This window comes from Typopeltis vanoorti, chromosome 8 (assembly GCF_054136105.1).
Source record: "Typopeltis vanoorti isolate ZY-2024b chromosome 8, IOZ_Tvanoo_1.0, whole genome shotgun sequence".
Classification (NCBI taxonomy): Eukaryota; Metazoa; Arthropoda; class Arachnida; order Uropygi; family Thelyphonidae; genus Typopeltis; species Typopeltis vanoorti.
In genome coordinates, this window is record NC_143556.1 from 99,397,787 (window position 1) to 99,423,881 (window position 26,095).

At 35.2% G+C, this 26,095-nt stretch overlaps 1 protein-coding gene across 1 annotated transcript in view; it reads left to right on the top strand.

Moving 5' to 3' along the window:
• Positions 1 to 26,095, top strand: part of LOC150104223 (transmembrane protein 8B-like) — a 167,888-nt gene that overhangs the window by 12,631 nt on the left and 129,162 nt on the right. The window contains exons 3-4 of the mRNA XM_090396236.1: positions 5,313 to 5,517; positions 17,624 to 17,751. Of these exons, the coding sequence (XP_090252362.1) occupies positions 5,313 to 5,517; positions 17,624 to 17,751 (333 nt within the window). The remainder of the gene's footprint in view (positions 1 to 5,312; positions 5,518 to 17,623; positions 17,752 to 26,095) is intronic.

Genomic DNA, 26,095 nt, shown 5'->3' on the forward strand with positions numbered 1-26,095 from the left:
TATATTCAGGCAATGACAATCAAGGAAAAGAAGGAGTAGCCATAGTATTCAACACAAAATACGAGGCTAATCTTCTTGAATGGCAGTCAGTCTCAAGCAGAGTAATGTGGGCAAATATGAGAATGGGGAACTGGACAATGAGACTTATTTGTGCCTATGGTCCCAGAGAAGGTTCTACTAAGGTAGAAGTGGACGAATTTTTTGAGGCTTTAGAAAAAGCAACTGACACAATGAAAAATGAAAAGTTGGTCCTTGTTGGGGATCTAAATAGCAGAGTAGGAAATGATTGAGACATACAAAAATATTTTGGGAAAATTTGGAGAAAAGAGCAAAGCTAATAATAATGGCAAATATCTGTTGGATATCTGCTCAGGACATGGACTGGTTATTACTAACACCATGTTCCAACATAAAAATGTGCACAAATTCATATGGAGAGAAGAGGCTAGGAATAAGAAAAGTCTCATTGACTATGTTATTGTTGATAGTGATGTTTTCTCCCTGGTGCAGGACACCAGAGTGTACAGAGGATTTGAAATTGGAAGTGGTCACTATTTAGTCTTGAGCAGGATAAAATTGAGTTTCATAGTGAAAAGAATAACATGTAAGAAAGTTTTAAAGCGAATAAAAGTTGAGCAGCTCTCAGATGTGAGCTGTAGACTAAAATACACAAAGATTATTGAAGAAAAAATGAAAGAGTTTGAGAACAGGAATCAAACCTTGGAGATTCAGTGGCAAACTCTGAAGAAAACATTGATTGATTCTGCCAGAGAGGCATGTGGTGAGGTTGTCTGTAACGATAAAAAAAAATCAGAACTCCCTGGTGGACACAGGAAGTTAAAGAGGTAGTGAAGGAAAAGAAGAAAGCATACCAAAAGTTCCTCTCAAATAAGTCAGCTTGTGCTTTTAGAGAATATAGAGACAAATGCAAGAATGCTAAACGCTGTGTAAAATTAGCTAAACAAAAGTCATAGGAGGACTTTGGCAAGAATATAGAAAATAAATATCAAGAAGGTGGCAAAATATTCTGGAGGTTGTTGAAGAAGCTTAAGAATGGAGGAAAGAGTGCTATAAAAGGAATTAGAGATGATAAAGGTGACATGAAAACGGGAGAAAAAGATATCCTTGAAGTATGGAGTAATTACTTTGAAAAACTGCTAAATGAAACAAGCAGTGATGACAGCACAGTGGTAAAAAACACAGATGTGAGCTGTAGACTAAAATACACAAAGATTATTGAAGAAAAAATGAAAGAGTTTGAGAACAGGAATCAAACCTTGGAGATTCAGTGGCAAACTCTGAAGAAAACATTGATTGATTCTGCCAGAGAGGCATGTGGTGAGGTTGTCTGTAACGATAAAAAAAATCAGAACTCCCTGGTGGACACAGGAAGTTAAAGAGGTAGTGAAGGAAAAGAAGAAAGCATACCAAAAGTTCCTCTCAAATAAGTCAGCTTGTGCTTTTAGAGAATATAGAGACAAATGCAAGAATGCTAAACACTGTGTAAAATTAGCTAAACAAAAGTCATAGGAGGACTTTGGCAAGAATATAGAAAATAAATATCAAGAAGGTGGCAAAATATTCTGGAGGTTGTTGAAGAAGCTTAAGAATGGAGGAAAGAGTGCTATAAAAGGAATTAGAGATGATAAAGGTGACATGAAAACGGGAGAAAAAGATATCCTTGAAGTATGGAGTAATTACTTTGAAAAACTGCTAAATGAAACAAGCAGTGATGACAGCACAGTGGTAAAAAACACTGACCAGGCATGCAGTCAGGAATACATATCCATACTTGAAGTAGAAAAAGCCATCAAAGGCTTGAAAAGTGGAAAGGCAGCAGGAGTAGATGATATTCGACCAGAAATGCTGAAGTATGGTGGTATAAGAGTCTTACAGTGGCTGCACTGCATAGTTCAGAAAGCCTGGACAGAGGGACGAATTCCTGATGATTGGAGTAGAGCTCTCATAGTACCCATATATAAAAAGGGAAATAAAACTGCATGTGAGAATTACAGAGGTATTTCCCTACTGAGTGTTCCTGGTAAGATCTATGCAAGTATACTTGAGAAACGGTTGAGAAGAATTGTGGAAGAAAAGCTTGGTGAAGAACAAGCTGGATTAAGGCCAAATAGAGGCTGTCAGAATCAGATCTTCACTTTACGACAAATAGTCGAGAAAGCATGGGAATATAACAAAGATCTGTATTTAAGTTTTGTCAATCTGGAAAAGGCATATGACAAGGTGCCAAGAGAGAAGCTATTCAATACGCTGCAGTTATATGGTGTGAATGGGGCATTATATCAAGCAATACTTAGTCTTTATTTGAGTTGTAAGTCAGCAGTTAGAATTGAAGGAAGTACAGGAAGATGGTTTAATGTTAAATCTGGTGTGAGACAAGGATGTACATTATTCCCTCTGTTATGCATTATCTATATGGATCACAATATGAAGGAAAGTGGTATTAAACATGATGTCAAAATTGGAGATGTTAATGTCAGCTCTTTGCTTTATGCAGATGATGTTATACTTCTAAATAAATCTGCTACAAGTCTGCAAAATTCTCTGACTAAATTGAATAGCTGTTGTAATAGATATGGTATGAAGGTCAGCAATAAAAAGACAAAGACAATGAAAATAGGCAGAATCATTGAAAATGTCAACTGTGTTGTGAATGGAGAACCTGTGGAACAAGTAAAACATTTCAGCTATTTAGGCACGATTTTTACTGAAGATGGTAAATTAAATATAGAAATAGACAACAGAATCAGCAAAGCTGGTATGGTAGGAAGTCAATTGAATAAATTCATATGGAATAAGAGAGAAATTAGTCGGAACATTAAATTAGCTGTATACAAGACAGTGTTCAAACCAGTTTTAACTTAATGATCTGAGGGCTGGGTCAGAAGTAAAACAGTTGACCAAAGACTAAAGACTGCAGATATGAGAGTCCTGAGAAAGATTATAGGCATGAACAGATGGCATCAATGGCAGTATCATATTAAGAACGAGGATATTAGGAAAGAACTTGACATTGTCAGCATCCAGGAATGCGTTAGCAGAGCTAATCTCAGGTGGTATGGTCACTTAAACAGAATGGGCGAGGAAAGATTAGCAAAACAAGTGTTCTCGGCCAGGTTGGCAGCAAAACGACCCAGAGGAAGACCAAGATATAGCTGGATTGATACAGTACAAAGTGCTTTAGACGATAGAAATATAAGATCTGATAATGTTGGAGTGTTGACAAGTAACAGACTGATTTGGAGGAAAATTGTAGATAGGAATTTAATAATGATGTAATTTTTTTCATGTAGTACTATCATATCCTGTACACCCCTTGAGGGTACATGGCAGGAATTTGATGATGATGATGAGATGAGTAGAAAAAATTTTCAACTCAATAGCTTTCAGCTAGTTGTATATATCTGTTGTTTAATCATTGTTAAAAAGTAAACTTACTTTTTTTTTTTTTTTTTTTAAATAACGAAACCTGTGGTGCGTTCATAATTAGAAGAAACACACGTATAAACCACAGTGAAAATTATTTAATTGTAAATATTTCATCCTAAGTATCTTAGGACATCATCAGTACTGTATTTAAATAAAAATTAGGAATGAAAATTATTTAATTTACAATTAAATAATTTTCACTGTGGTTTATACGTGTGTTTCTTTTAATTTTAAACTTACTTATTGAACAAACTGAAAATAGTTCTATTCTTGAGAGACACTTGTGACATTAAATTTAAGAATTATAAACACGTTAACACAAGAATATTTTAACGTTTGCCAAACATTTCGGTCTGAAACTAACAGACTATCCTCAGTGGCTTGATAGGAACAGTTTTTACAAGGTGGAATACAAACAATTGATCATTCAAAAGTAGAACAAGCCACGTGATGTTACATTGCTAAGCATTAAAGAGAAGTAAATTTCATCAGAGTGATGAATAAATTATATGTATTAATTCAGTTTCATATAACAATCTTAATTAATAAATTCAATTAAAGATAACATTAGACTAATGTAAGAATTAAAGGTCTCAATTAAAAAAAATTTTTTTTTTTTTTTTTTTTTAGTGTTATCCTGATTAAACTTTTCCATATTTTTGACAAGGATATACAGTCATTTCGATTCAAGTTAGGGCGTTGAAGTGCCTTACTTCAACGCCCTAACTTGAATCGAAATGACTGTATATCTTTGTCAAAAACAAGGAAAAGTTTAATCCGGATAACACACTAAAAAATATATATATATATATCGTCGTCGTCGTCCGGTAGCATCCTCTAGCAAGAGGGTTGCAGCAGATGAGCAGCTCTTCTCCATTTCTTTCTGTCAGTTGCTTCCATCATTCTTAAACCAGTCCATTCCACGTTGTCATTAAACCACTCTCTAGTTGGTCTTCCACGTCTTCTCTTCCCCTCAACTTTCCCTTGTTATATAGTTCTTGTCAGGTGTCCCGAAGAACCTCTCAGAAGATGTCCTGCAAATCTAGTCTTTCTTTGTATAATATTCTTTAACAGTGTTCTTTCCATCCCAACTCATCTTAAAACTTCTTGATTTGATATTCTTTCTGTATAGCTAAATCTTTTCCATCTTTCTATAACACCACATTTCCAATGCATTAATTCTTTCCATATCTCTCTTTCTTAGTGTCCATGACTCACTTCCATAACTTGCAATACTCCAAACTGTTGCTTTAACTATTCCAATTCTAACGCCTATTTTAGTGTTCTTGTTTATTAAAATTCTCTTCATTTCCATAAATGCCGATTTAGCTTTACCTATTCTATTTCTAATGTCCAACTCTGAAGTTCCTTTCTCTGAGATCCAGCTACCTAAATATTGAAATCTTTCCACTTATATATATATATATATATAAATTTAATTAATGAGACCTTTAATTCTTATATTAGTCTAATGTTATCTTTAATTGAATTTATAAATTAAGATTGTTATATGAAACTGTGAATTAATACCTATAATTTATTCGTCACTCTGATGAAATTTACCTCTCTTTAATGCTTAGCAATGTAACATCACGCAGCTCGTTCTACTTTTGAATGATCAATTGTTTGTATTCCACCTTGTAAAAACTGTTCTTATCAAGCCACTGGGGATAGTCTGTTAGTTTCAGATGAAATATTTGGAAAACATTAAAATATTCTTGTGTGAGCGTGTTTATAATTCTTAACTGAAAATAGGTTTCTGCTTCAACTTTATGCACAAAATTTTATCAGATTGTATTAAAAGTTGAAACTGAGATTTCCTTTTTATTCATATTTTTATGCTATCTTAATTTTCTTCCTTTTAGATATCTGCAGTATGGTAGCTATCCAGTTATTAATCCAGACAACTCCACTTTTCCTGATCGATTTATTCTGCAAAGATTATATCCTCAAAACATAATCTTATTTACTAATCTTAAACCAGTTAGTTTAAACATTACGAATCCTCTTCCAGGTGACTGGTATGCTATTGCTTTTTTGAAAGATACCACAGACAGGATTGCTCAGAAGGTTTGATTTATCTTAATTCTCTTTTACAGTAGTATGTATGTTTGTTATTATTATTTTTTACTTCTTCCAGAGTACATTTGACTGCTTTAAAGATATTTGCAAGATATACTCAATGAATGCATGGTTATATTGGACTGCCATCCACAATGTCATGTTTACCTCTGTTATGCAGTCAATTTACAGATTCAGTGTAAGTTACAGGATGGAATACAGCCAGTGTATTCCATAATACACTGGTAAGTGATGCAACACTCACTGATTTTGATTGGCATTGTGGTCAGCATATTCAAAAACTAATGAGAAAATATGTAGAGGTATTGTTAGTACTGTAAATAGACTGTGGCATCTATATTATGCTGTCAACTGTACCAGTTATGTTATTCCCCACCATGTTTATATATCCAACTGTTCAGTTAGCCATGAAGAGTAAGATATCAATATTTATATACATAGTTTCATTTTATTTGTTAGAATGTTTCCGATTTGTATCCATGATAGTACATTGTCTTCAAAATCAACATGTTGTGAATTTCAAAGAATGAAGCGCTAGTGGGTGTGTGTGTGTGGGTGTGTAAAATATTTACTGTGAACATATATGCTATAGATTCGATTCTGTATATTAAGTAATTCTCTTTCTCTGACATTCATATTTTCTATTGAATTACAATTAGTAAATTCTAATATTCTGTATATCTAACTCTTAAATTCTAATTTAATACAGAGGACAACTATATGGCCATTTCAGAATTACATAATATGAGCTCAAAAAAAATCTTTTATTCTCTGACTCACAGTTAAATTCAATTCTGAAAGATAATTGGAATGATTGGAATACCTTGCCTGAGAGTGTGGTGTCTGCAGAGAATTTGAGTGTGTTTAAAGCACGGTATGATGAGCTGTGTGTATAATAAAAGGACCTCCGAGATGAATCTTTGACTTCATGTGGCATTGGGTAATAATAATAATAATAATAATAACATCAAATACTATACAAAACAAATTGAACATAGCCTTCAGCTGATAGTTCTGTAGTTTCACTTGATGTATTTAATTTTTCTTTGTTTTATTTGCTTCTTTATTTTATTGTTTTACTCATTCATTCTGTCTTATATCTCAAATTCCTTAGAATGCAATAAAAGTTAAATATCTGACTTAAATAATACTTATGTTTTCTTCTAGTAAGAAACTTTCCTTAATGCATCTTTCCTTCATTTTGATCACGTAGGCATGACGAATAACTGATCTGACTTTAAAACTAAATTTAATTGAGCAATTCCAAATGAACTTCCATTATAAAGAACTTGACTGCAAATTCCATTCATCTTGCTCTTGGGAATATATACAACTTGCTTCTCATTAAGCACATAACATTCTCACTAATACACAAAGGCTTGATACATTATACTGTCCTCAGTATTGATTTCACAGTTCCTCATTGGAGAGTAGATAAAAATACATATAAAACTTTTCCAAGACCTTAACTCAGTTGTATGGTTGTTTTTCCTTTCCACCTCTCGTCCTTGCTTGCCTATTGGTTTGCTTGCTTGCTTGCGTTTTTTGTTATTCAGCAATCTTCTTCTTCTTCTTCTGCAGCTTCTCCCACTTAAGTGGGGTCACTGTTTATTATGAGTCTCCTCCACACCTTCCTGTCTTGGGCTGTCACCACATCCAAGTTCTTCATCTTCAAGTCCTCTTCTACCAGCTCCCTCCATCTCTTCTTTGGCCGCCCACGCTTCCGCCTTCCTTGCACATCCATCTGCATGACCCTTCTTCCCACATATTCGTCCTCCCTCCTCATCACATGACCAAACCATCTCAACCTTGCCTCCTGTATTTTCGCTCCTAAGTTCGTAACTTTCACTGTTCCCCTGACATAGTCATTTCTCAGATGATCCTTTCTGGTCACACCGCACATCCACCTAAGCATTCTCATCTCTGCTACTTCCATCCTGCTGATGTTATTTTTCCTCAGGGCCACAGTTTCTATAGCATATGTCATAGCTGGCCTCACTACTGTCCTATAAATTTTGCCTTTCAGATTGATCGGCACCCTCTTATCACATAACACTCCAGCCATCTCCCTCCAGTTCCTCCAACCTGCTTGTATCCTGCATCCCACTTCCTTCTCACCTCCTCCATCTTCTTCCACTGTCGAACCTAAGTATCTAAAGTCTCTCACCTTCCTGATGACATTTCCCTCCAGCTCCAGGTCTGTCTCCTGGCCACCGCCCACTGCGCAACACATATACTCTGTCTTACTTCTGCTCAGTCTCATACCTCTCTCTTCCAGTACTTTTCTCCATCTTTCCAGTTTAGTTTCCACTTCTTCTCTTGAATCTACACACAGCAAGATGTCATCTGCATACAACATTGTCCAAGGTGCATCTTCTCTCACCTCCTCTGTTACCACCTCCATCACAATATTAAACAGAAACGGACTTAATGCTGACCCTTGATGCAAGCCATCTGTTACTTGAAAACTTTCTGTCTGTCCCAAACAGGTCCGAACACTTGTCTGCAGTATATATTGCATGCAGTATATATAATGCTGTAAAAAATGAACATAAGTGAATTGTGTTGGGGGGGGGGGGTATATTTTGACTTACTTCTCTCAATCACACACACTCCAAATGGTTAAAACTCTTCAATTCAAAATAAAAAGAAGAACATCTAAAACTATACTTCAAATCTAGTTTGCACATAGGTTCATATCCCAGGATATCTCATTTGTAATCTAGCCTCTTAAATAACCTTAATATCTCATTAAACCCATTAAGAGATTGAGTCTTCAAACACTTTTTAACTAAAATAAAAATCTTTAATTTTTAAAAACCACAGATATAGACACTTCAAATTAACTACTTAACTACTATGCAAGGACTAGTATATTTTCTTCAAATCACAACAGGAAAAACACTAACTACATTACATCTTTACAATTATATAAACTAGGGATGCACGGCCCGCAGCCTGCATGCGGCCCTCCATTGATTTGCTGGCGGCCCGCTTAACTGTGTATTATTTTAACTTTAACAAGTTACACGATAGGTAATTTTTAAAAATGATACACGCACAAAGCAAAGTAGCTGTGACGTCACGATTGCCTATCTACTTACGATAATCATCATCATCATCATCGTCATCATCAAATTCCTGCCATGTACCCTCAAGGGGTGTACAGGATATGATAGTACTACATGAAAAAAAAATTACATCATTATTAATTTCCTATCTACAATTTTCCTCCAAATCAGTCTGTTACTTGTCAAGACTCCAACATTATCAGATCTTATATTTCTATCGTCTAAAGCACTTTGTACCGTATCAATCCACCTATATCTTGGTCTTCCTCTGGGTCGTTTTGCTGCCAACCTGGCCGAGAACACTTGTTTTGCTAATCTTTCCTCGCCCATTCTGTTTAAGTGACCATACCACCTGAGATTAGCTCTGCTAACACATTCCTGGATGCTGACAATGTCAAGTTCTTTCCTAATAGCCTCGTTTTTAATATGATATTGCCATTGATGCCATCTGTTCATGCCTATAATCTTTCTCAGGACTCTCATATCTGTGGTCTCTAGTCTTTGGTCAAGTGTTTTACTTCTGACCCAGCTCTCAGATCATTAAGTTAAAACTGGTTTGAACACTGTCTTGTATACAGCTAATTTAGTATTCCGACTAATTTCTCTCTTATTCCATATGAATTTATTCAATTGACTTCCCACCATACCAGCTTTGCTGATTCTGTTGTCTATTTCTATATTTAATTTACCATCTTCAGTAAAAATCGTGCCTAAATAGCTGAAATGTTTTACTTGTTCCACAGGTTCTCCATTCACAACACAGTTGACATTTTCAACGATTCTGCCTATTTTCATTGTCTTTGTCTTTTTATTGCTGACCTTCATACAATATATCTATTACAACAGCTATTCAATTTAGTCAGAGAATCTCGCAGACTTCTAGCAGATTTATTTAGAAGTATAACATCGTCTGCATAAAGCAAAGAGCTGACATTAACATCTCCAATTTTGATATCATGTTTAATACCACTTTCCTTCATAATGTGATCCATATAGATAATGAATAACAGAGGGGATAATGTACATCCTTGTCTCACACCAGATTTAACATTAAACTATCTTCCTGTACTTCAATTCTAACTGCGGACTTACAACTCAAATAAAGACTAAGTATTGCTTGATATAATGCCCCATTGACACCATATAACTGCAGCATATTGAATAGCTTCTCTCTTGGCACCTTGTCATATGCCTTTTCCAGATCGACAAAACTTAAATACAGATCTTTGTTATATTCCCATGCTTTCTCGACTATTTGTCGTAAAGTGAAGATCTGATTCTGATAGCCTCTATTTGGCCTGAATCCAGCTTGTTCTTCACCAAGCTTTTCTTCCACAATTCTTCTCAACCGTTTCTCAAGTATACTGGCATAGATCTTGCCAGGAACACTCAGTAGGGAAATACCCCTGTAATTCTCACATGCAGTTTTATTTCGCTTTTTATATATGGATACTATTAGAGCTCTACTCCAATCATCGGAAATTCGTCCTTCTGTCCAGGCTTTCTGAACTATGCAGTGCAGCCACTGTAAGACTTATACCACCATACTTCAGCATTTCTGGTCGAATATCATCTACTCCTGCTGCCTTTCCACATTTCAAGCCTTTGATGGCTTTTTCTACTTCAAGTATGGATATGTATTCCTGACTGCATGCCTGGTCAGTGTTTTTTACCACTGTGCTGTCATCACTGCTTGTTTCATTTAGCAGTTTTTCAAAGTAATTACTCCATACTTCAAGGATATCTTTTTCTCCCGTTTTCATGTCACCTTTATCATCTCTAATTCCTTTTACAGCACTCTTTCCTCCATTCTTAAGCTTCTTCAACAACCTCCAGAATATTTTGCCACTTTCTTGATATTTATTTTCTATATTCTTGCCAAAGTCCTCCCATGACTTTTGTTTAGCTAGTTTTACAAAGTGTTTAGCATTCTTGCATTTGTCTCTATATTCTCTAAGAGCACAAGCTGACTTATTTGACAGGAACTTTTGATATGCTTTCTTCTTTTCCTTCACTGCCTCTTTAACTTCCTGTGTCCACCAGGGAGGTCTGATTTTTTTATCCTTACAGACAACCTCACCACATGCCTCTCTGGCAGAATCAATCAATGTTTTCTTCAGAGTTTGCCACTGAATCTCCAAGGTTTGATTCCTGTTCTCAAACTCTTTCATTTTTCTTCAATAATCTTTGTGTATTTTAGTCTACAGCTCACATCTGAGAGCTGCTCAACTTTTATTCGCTTTAAAACTTTCTTACATGTTATTCTTTTCACTATGAAATTCAATTTTATCCTGCTCAAGACTAAATAGTGACCACTTCCAATTTCAAATCCTCTGTACACTCTGGTGTCCTGCACCAAGGAGAAAACATCACTATCAACAATAACATAGTCAATGAGACTTTTCTTATTCCTAGCCTATTCTTTCCATGTGAATTTGTGCACATTTTTATGTTGGAACATGGTGTTAGTAATAACCAGTCCATGTCCTGAGCAGATATCCAACAGATATTTGCCATTATTATTAGCTTTGCTCTTTTCTCCAAATTTTCCCAAAATATTTTTGTATGTCTCATAATCATTTCCTACTCTGCTATTTAGATCCCCAACAAGGACCAACTTTTCATTTTTCATTGTGTCAGTTGCTTTTTCTAAAGCCTCAAAAAATTCCTCCACTTCTACCTTAGTAGAACCTTCTGTGGGACCATAGGCACAAATAAGTCTCATTGTCCAGTTCCCCATTCTCATATTTGCCCACATGACTCTACTTGAGACTGACTGCCATTCAAGAAGATTAGCCTCGTATTTTGTGTTGAATACTATGGCTACTCCTTTTCCTTGAATGTCATTGCCTGAATATAACATTTTGTGTTTATTGCTCAGAAAGATCTCACCAGTTTTGGTCTTTTTTGTTTCAGTCACCCCTATTATGTCAATCTGGTTTCTTATCTAATTCCTCAGCTAGCTCCATTTCTTTGCCATTCAGGCTTCTTATGTTGATAGTACCGATCTTTAACTCTGGTGATGTTGAGTTGGGGTTTGTTTTCAGATTTGTTCCAGTAGCTGACTTTTCGCTGTTCACCCTGGTTCCCTGGCGAAAACAACGGGGGCCTTGTTTAACTGGGTGATGCCCCAGCCGGCATGAAATTCTGTCATGTTGTACCATCATTTTTTATTTTGGTTTAACCAATAAGAATACAATTTGGTCGGCTAAATCCCAAATTGCCAGCCCATCCTCGTTCATTCAGTATCCAAGTAGATACCCAACAGGGTGCACCAAAGGTGAGGATTGGACATTAGGTCAGAAGCCCTGGTCGGTTCTCTGCATTCCGTTAAAGGCTATGTGGAGGTCTCCTCTCAATTATACAGCTTTTACTGGAGATTGCATTATTTAGCAAAAACTGTGTGGGAGACCATCCCAAGGCACGAAAGAAGTTGACAAGAGGTTAGTTCAGTATGTTAGGAGCGCATCATCATCAAATTTCTGCCATGTACACTCCAAGGAGTGTACAGGATATGATCAGTTAGTAATAATGTTAACAAATTTTATAATTCATCTATTTGTCATATGAGTATTTTGTTTTCGTTTTGTTTTCAATACTAGGAAATGGTAAAAAATAAATTCTACAATGGATAAAGCAGGGCCAAGTAGGAAATGGAAACTACAGGATGAAAAATGGCAGTTTCAGGATAGCTGGACCGAAAAATATGGTTTTGTGCAGTCGTTTAATAATATCGTGTGCTTGATTTGCAAACGTGCTGTAGCCATACCAAAAGAATACAATATAAGAAAACACTATGAAAGTCTGCATTCTACATTTTCAAATCTAAACAAGAGATTTCATTTTTGAAACAAGAATTGACAGGTCAGCAAGTGATGTTTACAAAACCTGTTCAAGGTTCAGAAATCGCAACAGAAATAAGTTTTGAAATATCTCGCCTTATAGCAAAAAGGTGCTGACCATTTACAGACAGAGATTTCGTTAAAGATTGCCTTGCTGCTAAAAAAATTTGTCCTGATTCAGCCAAAAATGTTGAGAAAATTCAGTTAAACAGGATGACTGTTCAAAGAAGAATTACTGCAATGTCAGAAAATGTAAAGGACCAATTAACATCTTATTCAAAAAAATTTGCTTATTTTTCATTAGCTATTGATGAATCAACTGACATTACTTCCACAGCCCAGTTATTAATATTTGCACATAGAATAACGCAAGAGTTTGAGGTAAGTGAGGAGCTGATTGGAATGAGTTCACTGTCAGATCAAACGAAAGGTAATGGTTCACTGGGCTTTTGGAACAGTGTTCCAAAATTGATTTAGATCTGACAAAATTATCAGGTATCACGACTGACGGAGCTCCTTCCATGATAGGAGCTAATTCTGGATTGGTAATATTATTGAAACAGCATTTGGGACAGTACGATGATGAGTTGATACAATTCCACTATATAATCCACCAGGAAAGCTTGTGTCCTAAGAAACTTGGATTTGAACATGTCATGAAAGTTGTGGTTTCAATGATTAATTTTATAAAATCCCGTGGCCTTAATCACCGACAATTTAAAAAGTTTCTTGAAGACACTGAAAGTGAATATGGTGACTTAATTTTTTTACACAGAAGCGAGATGGCTAAGTCATGGACAAACATTGGAGCGGTTCCTAAATTTATTGATGAAATTGAAATCTTCATGACTGAAAAAAACAAAAACGTCCCTGACATAAAAAATCCGGATTGGTTATGTGACTTAGCCTTTCTGGTTGACATTACTAATCATTTAAATACGTTAAATACGCAACTTCAGGGCAAAGATCAGTTGGTTACTCAACTTTATGGCCACATTTTGTCTTTTCAGTGTAAGTTAAATCTATTTCAAATCCAACTGAAGTCAGGGAATTACATCCATTTTCCTAATTATAAGAAAGTTTCTGAAAAGTTCAATGTCAACCTCAAAACTGTGTATGTTGAAAAGATTGATATCAGCCTTCAAGGATTGGTTTTCTGATTTTAAAAAAGTGAAACCATTGCTAGATTTATTTAGCAATCCTTTTGCCATTTTGCCCGAAAATGCACCCGAATCAACACAGCTTGAACTCAGACATTCAAAACGATGAGAGCCTGCGAAATAAATTTAACAAAGGCAATTTATTAAACTTCTATCATTGTGTCGATAAAAACAATTATAAACGGTTGCTAGATAATGCATTAAAATGTGCAAGCCTCTTTGGCTCAACATATATTTGTGAACAAACATGAATATTAACAAATCGAAAATAGGAACTGCTTGACTGATGAAAATTTAGAATCAATTTTGCAGTGCTACTACAAAACTCTAACCAAATATCAAAACAATTGTCAAATCAATGCAATGTCACTCATCAAATTAAATTCACTTACTTTTTATTACCTTTTTTGTAACAATTATGATAGGTATAAATAAAATAAACAATATATGGTAGATAACTTTTTCAAGTTTTTTTTTGGCGGCCCTCCCATAAGTAACAGTGGAACTATGCAGCCCTCAGCCTTAACAAGTTTGTGCATCCCTGATATAAACCAACAGATATTGTCCTATATGCACAAAACTCTGTAACCTACGGAACCTTTATTCTTTTTTGAGTTCACACATGAGAAAGTCTAACACAATTAAGACTAAGACTGCCCTCTATATGGCCACAACAGAAGTGAAAACTCTTCTTGCATGTTAAAATCACAGAAAACTGAAGAAAACACATCCTGGCTTCATCCAATGCACTGTGCACTTCAGTAACTTCACTTTCCATATTGAAGTAAGCAAATTCCACTGAATAAACTGTCCGCACAGTTAGCCTAGTGGCTGTGTGCTTCGCAACCATATGCCTGGGGAAGGAGTGTCCTAGGTTCGATTCCTGTCGCCAATAAGGAGCTTAAGGATCTTCCTCAGCTATAGCCAAGTTAGCCGGTCTTGGACGTGGACAGCAGGGTTTTTCCCCCAGTTTATCTGGGGTTTTTCATCCCGCAAGCAGGCAAACTTGCCCCGTGAACACACATGGATCTACAGCCATAAATACTTAACCCCCCCCTCCCCATGAGGAGGCTCAACTCGTCCCATTTGGGAAGGGGGAGAAAAAGGGAGGAAAACTCCACCTGAATAAATAAATAAAACTGAATAAACTACTAAAAGCTCATCACTTTAAAAGAAATTAACTTTCTGTGTGAAAGTCAACATTTTTCTTGAAACCATATCAAGAAACAGTAACACTTCAGAACAATGTCTTTTATATGAAAGCCATCTGAAGAATCTAATGACATATCATCATTGTGATATTTAAGTCCTATTGCCCTCTATCTTACTTAACTCCTCATATACTGCTTGCTTGCTCATCATTAAGTCTTTCTCATTTTATTCTCTATACTTGAGCTCTGATTTTACACTGAGGATAAAACACCCTCGTGAACTGCTCACCTTTCTGCTTGCCACATATCAAAAAAACTCTGCAGGGTCTTTCTTTGCCTGACTTGCTAATTTCTGCTCATATTGCACTTTTGCTGTTCTTACCAACTGTGTCTCTCCTTGACTTCTCTCTGTACTTTTCATGCAACTGATTATTACCATTGTTCATCTTGTGCCACCTCTAAAGCATCTTCCAGATTTCATGTTTAATCCCTCTCATTCATCCATTTGACATCTACCTAATTTAGCCTTTTGACCTTTTCAATACATTCATATGTTAGAATCTCTTTCAGTCCCACAGCAGCATTTATTTCTTTTCTACTCAACTCCTCATTCCATTCTACAGCTCCAAGCTATCTCCTAAGCTTCTCATAATCACTAGCTTTGTAATTCCACATATATATTTTTCTCACAGAAGTCTTCATATAAGTAGCACAACCTAGGTGAACCACTGCGACTATTTCCCTCTTTCATGTATAACTTAGGTGGACATAATTCCTCTGCTTTTGTCATTAGCACTCCTCCTCCTCCTCCCTTCTTGTCCTTTCTTTCTTTGCAAAAGACATTTTACCCTTCCATTTCTATTCATCAGGATTACATTTGCATTCAGTCATGCTCTTATTCCAACAATTTTTAAGGAAATATGCTCAATCAGTGAAACAATTTCATCTCCCTTTCTGATGCTCCTGCCATTTATAAATAAGACAGCAGTTCACTTTTAGGTCTAGAACTAGTTGTACCCAAGCCACCTATTGGTTGTGATTTCCCCACCATACCTTTCCTTTGCCCAGTAACTTTTATCACTGCTTATTCCATATATCTCTTCAGTCTCAGTTACCCTCTCCCCCTCACATCCTAATCCAATCCATTTCTGTCATATCTCACACTACTAATTCTATTACCAAGCACTTGAATCTCATCCATTCCACTCTCCTTATGTTTTACTTCACCGCTTACTTCCTTTGATCTGTTGCATCACACATTGCACTTCCTTCTGCCAATAGTTTTCTCCAGGATGGGCTGGCAATTTGGGATTTAGCTGACCAAATTGTATTCTTATTGGTTAAACCGATTTGTTGATATACTTGAAAAACGGTTGAGAAGAATTGTGGAAGAAAAACTTGGTGAAGAACAAGTTGTATTCAGGCCAATTAGAGGCTGTCAGGATCAGATCTTCACTTTACGACAAATAGTCGAGAAAGCATGGGAATATAACAAAGATCTGTATTTAAGTTTTGTCGATTTGGAAAAGGCATATGACAAGGTACCAAGAGAGAAGCTATTCGATATGCTACAGTTATATGGTGTCAATGGGGCATTATATCAAGCAATACTTAGTCTTTATTTGAGTTGTAAGTCAGCAGTTAGAATTGAAGGAAGTACAGGAAGATGGTTTAATGTTAAATCTGGTGTGAGACAAGGATGTACATTATCCCCTCTGTTATTCATTATCTATATGGATCACATTATGAAGGAAAGTGGTATTAAACATGATATCAAAATTGGAGATGTTAATGTCAGCTCTTTGCTTTATGCGGATGATGTTATACTTCTAAATAAATCCGCTACAAGTCTGCAAGATTCTCTGACTAAATTGAATAACTGTTGTAATAGATATGGTATGAAGGTCAGCAATAAAAAGACGAAGACAATGAAAATAGGCAGAATCGTTGAAAATGTCAACTGTGTTGTGAATGGAGAACCTGTGGAACAAGTAAAACATTTCAGCTATTTAGGCACGATTTTTACTGAAGATGGTAAATTAAATATAGAAATAGACAACAGAATCAGCAAAGCTGGTATGGTGGGAAGTCAATTGAATAAATTCATATGGAATAAGAGAGAAATTAGTCGGAACACTAAATTAGCTGTATACACCAGTTTTAACTTATGGATCTGAGAGCTGGGTCAGAAGTAAAACACTTGACCAAAGACTAGAGACCGCAGATATGAGAGTCCTGAGAAAGATTATAGGCGTGGACAGATGGCATCAATAGCAATATCATATTAAAAACGAGGATATTAGGAAAGAACTTGACATTGTCAGCATCCAGGAATGCGTTAGCAGAACTAATCTCAGGTGGTATGGTCACTTAAACAGAATGGGCGAAGAAAGATTAGCAAAACAAGTGTTCTCTACCAGGTTGGCAGCAAAACGACCCAGAGGAAGACCAAGATATAGGTGGATTGATACGGTACAAAGTGCCTTAGACGATAGCAATATAAGATCTGATAATTGGTGTCTTGACAAGTAACAGACTGATTTGAAGGAAAATTGTAGATAGGAAGTTAGTAATGATGTAATTTTTTTCATGTAGTACTATCATATCCTGTACGCCCGTTGAGGGTACATGGCAGGAATTTGATGATGATGAAAATCCACAAAAATATATCATGGGGAAAACAATATGCCAGGTGAGCAAAAAATAAAAATAATTACTTTTTGCATTTTGATATTAGAATAGTAAATGTATAACTAAAATTACCAATTCATGTTTTAAATAATAGATAATACTAGATTTAAGACTGGCAAATAGCTGTTTGTAATTGAAAGTTATGGACATTTCTGCCACTTTTGTTTTACTAATTTTAGGATCTCTTTGTTCCTTGCATGGCATGGTTATCATCATCTGTAAAATATGAAGTAGAAAGTAATGTGATAACACTTTTGCCTCATTCATTAACTTTTCAACAATATATAGCAGGACTGCAATATTACAAGTGAGTTTTCTACATTTTTACTTATACACTTTGTTTAATACAGCCTACTCCCACTATAGCAAACACCTCTGTATCAGACTCATGCACTATAACAAATTACTGAAAAGTCCGATAAGTATGATGTTATGCTAAAAGAAATTTAATGTAGCAAACTGTCCACTGTAATAAACTGTTCCTATGGTCCCTATAAGTTTGCTATAGTGAGATTCGACTGTACTGCATTATGTGTAACATGGTAATTTATAGGCTTGTTCAAGATTGTGAATTTAATTTTGTGAACGTTGCCGCTAACTTGATTATATTTGTGATGTTTGCAAAACATACTTTAGTACTCGGGAACTCTGTGTCATCATTACTGCTTTTGTTCGTCCGCATACTTTTTCTCCTTTTTTTTTTTGTAATATTTTTAATCTGTAACACAAGGGAAACTGCAGTTGATAAATGACTGTATGATATGATAAACCAGAAATTTAGAGTGCATTTCAGCACAGCGACCAGCATGTAACAGCAGTGGCCTTGGAGACTGCCATTCCTATCAAACAAAAACTATTTTGTTTGATAGGCATGGCAGTTTGTTCAAAAACACCAGTCTTAGAACCATATTATTGGAGAATAGTAATCAATCCTGGTTCATTTTACTTCATGCAAACAGGGCAGTAGTAGTAGTAGTACAAAGCTATATGGACATGACAGTCATCACAAAAATGCAGTGGTGGTATGATGGGCTGAGGCATGTTTTTTGGCATTCTTTAAGCTTTTTGATACCAGTAGACCTTAATGAACATTGTGGCCTTAATGAACATTGTTAAGTACACTTATTTGTGTTGAACTGACTACCTCCATGCAACAAATTACAAACTCATGATGATTTCACTATAATGAATTGGCTCCTCTACTACTCTGGAATCCCATTGAACGTCTTTGGAATATGGCAGAAAACTGCCAGCAGACTTGATGGAACTATAGGAATTAATCATATCTGCTCCGAAGAGGATACTTCAGTATTGTTTATAGAATCTTCTGAAGTTGATACCATATTGTACCAAGGTTATTCTGGACATCCACAATGGTCTAACACAGTATTTCATACAGACTTTTTGAAAATGCAGAACCAGATCTGAAATTTTGTTTTTGTGGAACCATATCAAAATTTTCATAAAAAATTATTCAAATGGAATTATGAAAATGAACAGTTACCTGCAAAATATTTTAATCAAGAAAACTTATGTAATATTACAAATAACAAAGTAACATAAGTGTTCTAGAAATAAGTCATTGTTTAATAGTTTAATAAAATAAGTTTACTAAAAATTAAAAATTTTCCCCATTCAGTGAAGTTTTCTTTTTCAGAAACAACTGATACAAGTTGTGAATATATACTCTTGGGACAGGAAATCCCTGCATATTCCTTGGAATCCTAGAGTTTTGCAAACACAGCTTAAGAAATACTGGTCTAACATGTTATTATGATATCTCAAATAAACTAGCCGATCCATTTAGAGCAAAGTTATGTGGAACTACAAAGTAGAAATAATGGGTAAATTAAAAGGCAGTTTGAAATTATAAAATTCCTCATACCAATGGCATAAGGAATTAGTGCAAAAGAAGCCCATAAGAATTACACACATGCAATGGATATTTGTTGAATAGTGAATACCTACTAAGCAAAAGCTACCTGAAAAGGAAAAAAAAAGACAGGTTATGTAAAGGGAAATGTAAGGAAAGCTGCATGAACAATACAGACCATAGACTAAAAGCATAATAAGTAACAAGTAAGGAAATTTAGTCATAGAGTGAAGGCATTTGATAATAATATTCTTGTATAATTATTACTACATGACAACCTCCAAGGAGTCTGAGGACTCGTCAAGAGAGAGCACTATGTTCTAAAATTTTCTGTCTCCACCCTTTAATCCACTAGTTACACGTAACTGCTACTATCATCAAAATATTGTATGCACCCCATCCCTCCTACACCCAACATACAGGATCACAGCAAAACCATTCCCATCTTGTATGTTAAGGGTACATCAGAAAAAATATCCAAAATTCTCTGCAAAATGTGATCTCCATGCCACTTTCAAATGCTAGTTATCTTCATAAATTCCCTAAAGAACAACTGCATTCTCTTGAAATCCTGGAGTGTATGAACTTCCTTGTGCCTGCAGTTTGTCCTACTTTGGACAGAGTGATAGATCAGTTGACATCCATCTTGAAGAACACAAAAATTACATCTGTGATCATCTGTGTGGGATGTCTGGATTGGCAGAGCATGCTCTGGATACACCCCCAAATAGGATGAGATGGAGGAAAACATCTATATTATATAGAAGTCGTTATATACATCTGAGTGATTTATTTTTAGAATCAGCTATGACGTACTCTCCCAACCTCAATAAGTCTGATTACATTAATTTACTAAAAATCTGGGAAATTGCCATTTTAAGACCTGATAACTTCTCTAAATTAACTTTATGATTAGTATAATAATAATATTTGGTTTCCAGATCAAGTGTTGATCAATTTTAATAAACTGAACCAACTAGTTTCGCCACACTTTAACTGTTGGCATCTTCAGGGCACTTATAAGTTTAAACAATCTCACAATTATGCGTAACTGCAAAACTGACAAAAATTAACTCTAAAAAACTGACTAGAATAATTACAAATAGAATAGTATCGAACGTGAGTGGAACACGTATTACATGTACAAAGTTAGCTGCTGTTGCTAAGGGACTTTCTGTAGTTTGTATTAAAGTTCCTTTCTTCCGTTTTTAAAGTTCTGATTAGGGTTTTCCATATCTCTGGGAGTATTAGGCCTTGATTTCTATTAAGGTTGACAGTAGAACGGTGACTGTTGCTGCTGCTTTGAAAATTCTTGAATGGTAATCTTCCTTTATGTAAGGAGAACAGCTTTTGTCCCACTCGATGACATGGCTAGTTGTAGAGAAATGAGATGATAGGCCAGAAATATCCTGTCTGTTGTTTTTTCTGACATAGCCAATGTGTTCCTTTTGCCTGATTTCGAGGCTTCTCGAAGTCTGTCCGATGTAACTAGAGCCACAAGCGCATGGAATATTATAAACTCCAGCATATTTATAGAAAGGATGGTTGTCTTTTGCAGATCTTAGTAGTTTACAAGTAGATTCTATTGGTTTAAATGTTACTCTTATTTTGTGTTGTTTGAGGAGGCTGGCAAGCTTGTTGGAGATGCCACTTACAAACGGAATTGCAATCGTTTTTATACATTGAATATCTTCTTGTTCTCTTTGTGGTGGTTCAGAGAAAATGACTTTATTGACTAGTCTTCTTGGATAGCCGTTCAAATACAGATTGTTGGAAATAAATTTTAACTCATCTTGAAGGATCTCGTTGTCCATTGTGATGCGAATCGCTCTTTTCTTTAACATGTATACAATGCTGAGTTTATGTGAGATGTGGTAAGAGGAGCTGAAATGTAGGTAGCGACCTGTATTAGTCGGTTTTCTGTACACCGATAGATTTATACTGCCATCAATTTGTTTTTTGATTAAGATGTCTAAAAATGGTAATTGGTTTTCTCTTTCAAGTTCCAGAGTGAATTTAATAGAACGATGGAAGGAGTTGATCTTATGAAATAATCATATAGATCATCTTTGTTATTGTTCCATACGATTAGATATCATATGGAACAATTTTTATTTTATTTTATTTTTATTTTTTTGAATATCCATTAAGAACAAATAAACTTAATCAGAATATTTCGGCCTTGCCTTATTTCAAAGAAAATTTTACCTCTGGCTTCTAAAGGAATTGGTTACATCCATTCACACATTTTGAATAAAAACCATGAACTTATATTAAATGACAACATATGGATTTATTTCTTTAGCATATGGCATAATAAAAAAGCCACATTACATCAAAATATATAAATTCATATTTGTACAGACAAGATAAATGAGACAGGTAGTGTACATGTACAAATAACAGATAAAAGTGTCACTAAAATTTTAAATCTAGTTCAGCTAGCCATTCAAGAGCTGAAGGATCTGCCTGAAAAAAGGTTCTCTCAGGTTACCAGAGTAGGCTCTTCTGTAGTCCTCCACAGTGTGCTGTGGATGGCTTGGTTTGTGGCCCCACAGTTACATTGGGGTGTAGGTGATCTTCCCCACTTGTGTAAACTGTCTGCACAGATACCATGTCTCGTGTGTATCCTATTTGAGCTTTTCCATAGGTGACATGGAAGCTCAGTCCCTTTTGGGATTTTGGTTTGGAAGGATACACTTGTTTAAGTCTGGTGGTGATTTTTCCTTACAAGTTTCTAGCCATCTTGAATTGACGTTGAAATCACTATTTATTAGCTCTTCAGCCATTATTAGTGGAAGCCATCAGGATTTAAGGTGATTTATATTTAAATGTGGGAGGTCTTCATGTATTGGTAACAGAGGATTACTATTTATTTTTCTGTACTCTTTTACGAGAGCATCTTGTCTGTGCAAGTTCAGTGGTACAATGCTGCTCAAAGTTGGAAACCAGTAGAAGAGAGTTGATTTGACACAGCCTGTTATTGTCCCTCATTTCTGCATTTATTTACATGTCATCGATCTTCTTGAGAATTGTGTAGCCATAGATTTCTTGAGAACTGTTTAGTCATCCTGGTGATCAATATTCTGTTGCAGAGTAGACTAGGCCCAATGCGGAGCATTGCAGTGTAGTAGCAGAAAAACCCCATGTAGAACCACATTGTTTTTGTATGATATTAGTACAGGATCTGATCTTTAAAGATATTTTTTATCCAATGTAACACCCAGATATTTAAGGAAATCTTAGTGCCACAGTGTTGTGGTGTTAAAGCTGACCTGAAGTTTCCTATTTGCCAATTTGGTGTTTTGATTGAAAGAGCTAACCTTGGTGTTATTGAGGTTTGGTGTCAGTCTCCATTTATGAAAGTATTCCCCAATGGTTCTAATTGTGAGAATATCTTCAGTTACTTTAATGTTCTTATGTTGGGTGGTGAGGGCTATATCATCAGCATTAGCAAATTTTCTTGACCTAGTTATCGATAGATCAGATGTATATAAGTTGAATAAGATTGGTGTTAATACTGAGCCTTGCAGGAGCCCGTTGTGCAGCTTTCTCATTTTATTTCCCAGTACCACGCGAAAGAACTGGTCAGAAAACATGTTATTAATAAGTCATACAATGGATTGCAAGGTATAACTTGTATCAGCTTGTATAGCAACCCCTCTTTCCATACCATATGCCATAGTAAGGTCAACAAACACAATAGAAATTTTCAAACATCTCTGAAAGCCTGCCTTGATATGGGTAGTAAAGCTTAGTGCTTGGTCTGTAAAGCTACATTGAGCCCTAAAGCCTGCTTGCTCAACAGGGATAACTTCGGATATTTTTTACCCAATTCTGTTAAGGAGTCTTTATAATTATTATTATATCACCCCTCCAGGGAGTCCAAAGACTCATCGAGGGAGGGCATCAACTCAACAACTCTTCATCTCACCACTCCACCATCTAACACCAATGCCATCTACTGCTGACTACCACTACTAGTGCTTTCACAGACAATCACAAACATCCATGCCTACGGCAGGATTCGAACCCTCAGCCTTTTGGCTGAAGAGCGGATACGATAACCACTTGGCCAACCAGGCCGGCTGAGGAGTGCAATTGGGTGATAGCTCTCTGTTTGATCTTGAGGCTTGTTGGGTTTTAATATGACTATTATTTTGGTTCTCTTAAAAGAATCTTGTTAGCCATTGACGAGCCTTTTTTCCACAGTTAACCAAGAAAATAGGATGAATACCATCAAAGCCTGATGCTTTGCCAGTTTTAACCTCCTTTAAGGCCTAAGTTATTTCATCTGTGGCAAATTCTCTTGAAAAGTGGGAACTATCTGCTGCACTTTGTCGTAGATTTCTGAATGATCTTTAAACCTCCTGAGTGTGTGTTGATCTTGAGGGGCTCTAGACAGAGAGGTTATTCAACAGGCAATTTGATCTGGAGTATTTGTTTAGGATATCGGGTGTTGGCCATTCAGTTTATATGTTCTATCCATTTTTGTTTATAATTTAGTTTTTCTTCTGTTGTTTTTGTTTTTAATTCTTTTAAAATATCTTTGTTCCTTTTTTGGTCTAATGTATATTTTGCAGTTCTTCTCATAAATCTCATTTCACTTGTTTTTATTCTTTGTTTATCTTATTTGTTTATTGCCCAAATTTCACTGCTGTGTAATAATGTGGGCACTGCTAAAGTATTGTACATTTTCAAACGTGTTTCTTTTTGTACTATATTTGGATTGAGTGTTCTATTTATCAGGCCTACAATCTGTAAACATTTTGAAGTTTTGAATTTTACGTCTTTTTCTCTTTCATATGATATTTCACATCCAAGATAACTGAAAGTATTTATCTATTCTATTATTTTATTATTAATAACTGTTTTACTTCTAACTGGAGTTTGTCCACAAAATGCCATTGTTTTAGTTTTATCTATGGATATTTTCATTCCAAACTGTTCTACTATAATGTTTAAATTATATATTGCTTTTTGTAAATTGTCTTCCTTATCTGATATTATTACCTGATCATCTGCAAATAATAACATATTTATTTTGTTATTCTGGGAAATTTCTATACCTAGATTGTTTAAGGTGTTCCACTGTATTAATATTTCATTAACATAAATATTGAATATTCAATATTGCATGTAGTAAAATATTAGGTATGTTTATTCTTTGTAATATATCAAAAGTATATATCTTTTTACTTTGTCAAATGCTTTTTTGTAATCTATAAACAAAAGATGAGTTTCTAAATTAAATTCTCTATTTTTTCTATAAGTAGATTTAAACAAAAAGCTGCATCCTTTTCTAAATCCATTTTGACATTCTAATAATATTTTTTCACTGTTTTCAATTTTTCATTAAGTATTCTACTATATATTTTGTAGCATATATTCAATAAGCTAATACTGTTGTGTCCCAATTTATGATTATTAATTCCAACAATTATCCTTACAAGTGAAATTCTACTTATCTTTATCCAACTTTCATATATGTATGAGATATTACCCAAAATGCAAATATTTAAGCTATTTCTCCCCTTAGTGTCCCTAATATTTATATTATACTGCACCTTTTAGGACATTTAGTTTGAGATATAAAATACAAAAACAAGGAGCAATTACCAAAATGTGTCAATGTGAAACAATATTGCAGTCGTGACACTTTATCTTGTTACTCATCTAAATATTATCCCCTCCTGCGTGATTAGGTTCGTACATTTTCAAGTGGTGCATTGGGCAGCAATTTCAGACAACTGTATTATCAATGAACAAAAATTTATTAAACTCATTAGCATGTTACAATTCAAATTCTAATATATAAAACTCAATTCAATACTAAGAAAACATTTACAAAATAACATTAGCTAATCACAAGTATTTGGCTAAGATCTTATATGGGTATTCTGATCATGCCACCATAACAAATTCAACACATACAATCATATGTATAACCCCAGATCTAATTAACACTTTAGTTAACCCTATGTTAGTCTGAGTGCGCTATAATGCTGTAGCACAATGGACACAAGTGATCAGTTTACTCTATTTAACTTTCTAAAATTATGTAGATTAAACTATCTTTTCGCTGTGCTAATTCATAACTTTGACATTAAAAAAACTTTCCTATAAATTACAATATATAATTAATATTAAACAAGCATACTCTCATATAATCAGTCATGTACTAAAGTCCTAGTATAATTTTCCTTAGTCTCTTCATCAGTTCAGTAATAGAATAATGATTACAATTACAGACAATTTCAGTTAATATGAGATTTTTACAGTACCTTTTTCTCTTGGGTTTTCTATATTAGCCTTTACCTTTTTCCGATTGTACTATCCTGGTATGATCTCTCCTATAATCTGTCATTCCTAAGTTCTTTTGGCATTAAACTGTGCTTACACAATCTTAACTTTTCATACTTGAATTAAGGACAACTTAGAATCATCTATACAATGGCTGTGAAACTTACCACGTGGGCACTGACTTCTTTATAGATTTCCCTTTTTCGTTGTTGTCACTGGATGATGAAACACATAGACAATACCTTCTTTCCTTTAGCTAAATGGCATTCCTCGTTTCTTACCATAGGAATACGGAATCGAAATCCCGCCCACTTTTGTTCCCTTGTTGTGTCGGACGGAGATTAACTCCAATTCCCGCCACTCAGGAAAACCGCGTGAAAAACCTATACGAAAAAGCTCGTGAAGAAACTATCCAGGAAAAAGCCTCGTGTGGGGGGGTTACCCCTTTATACCTTGACCCCTACCGGCACCTTCT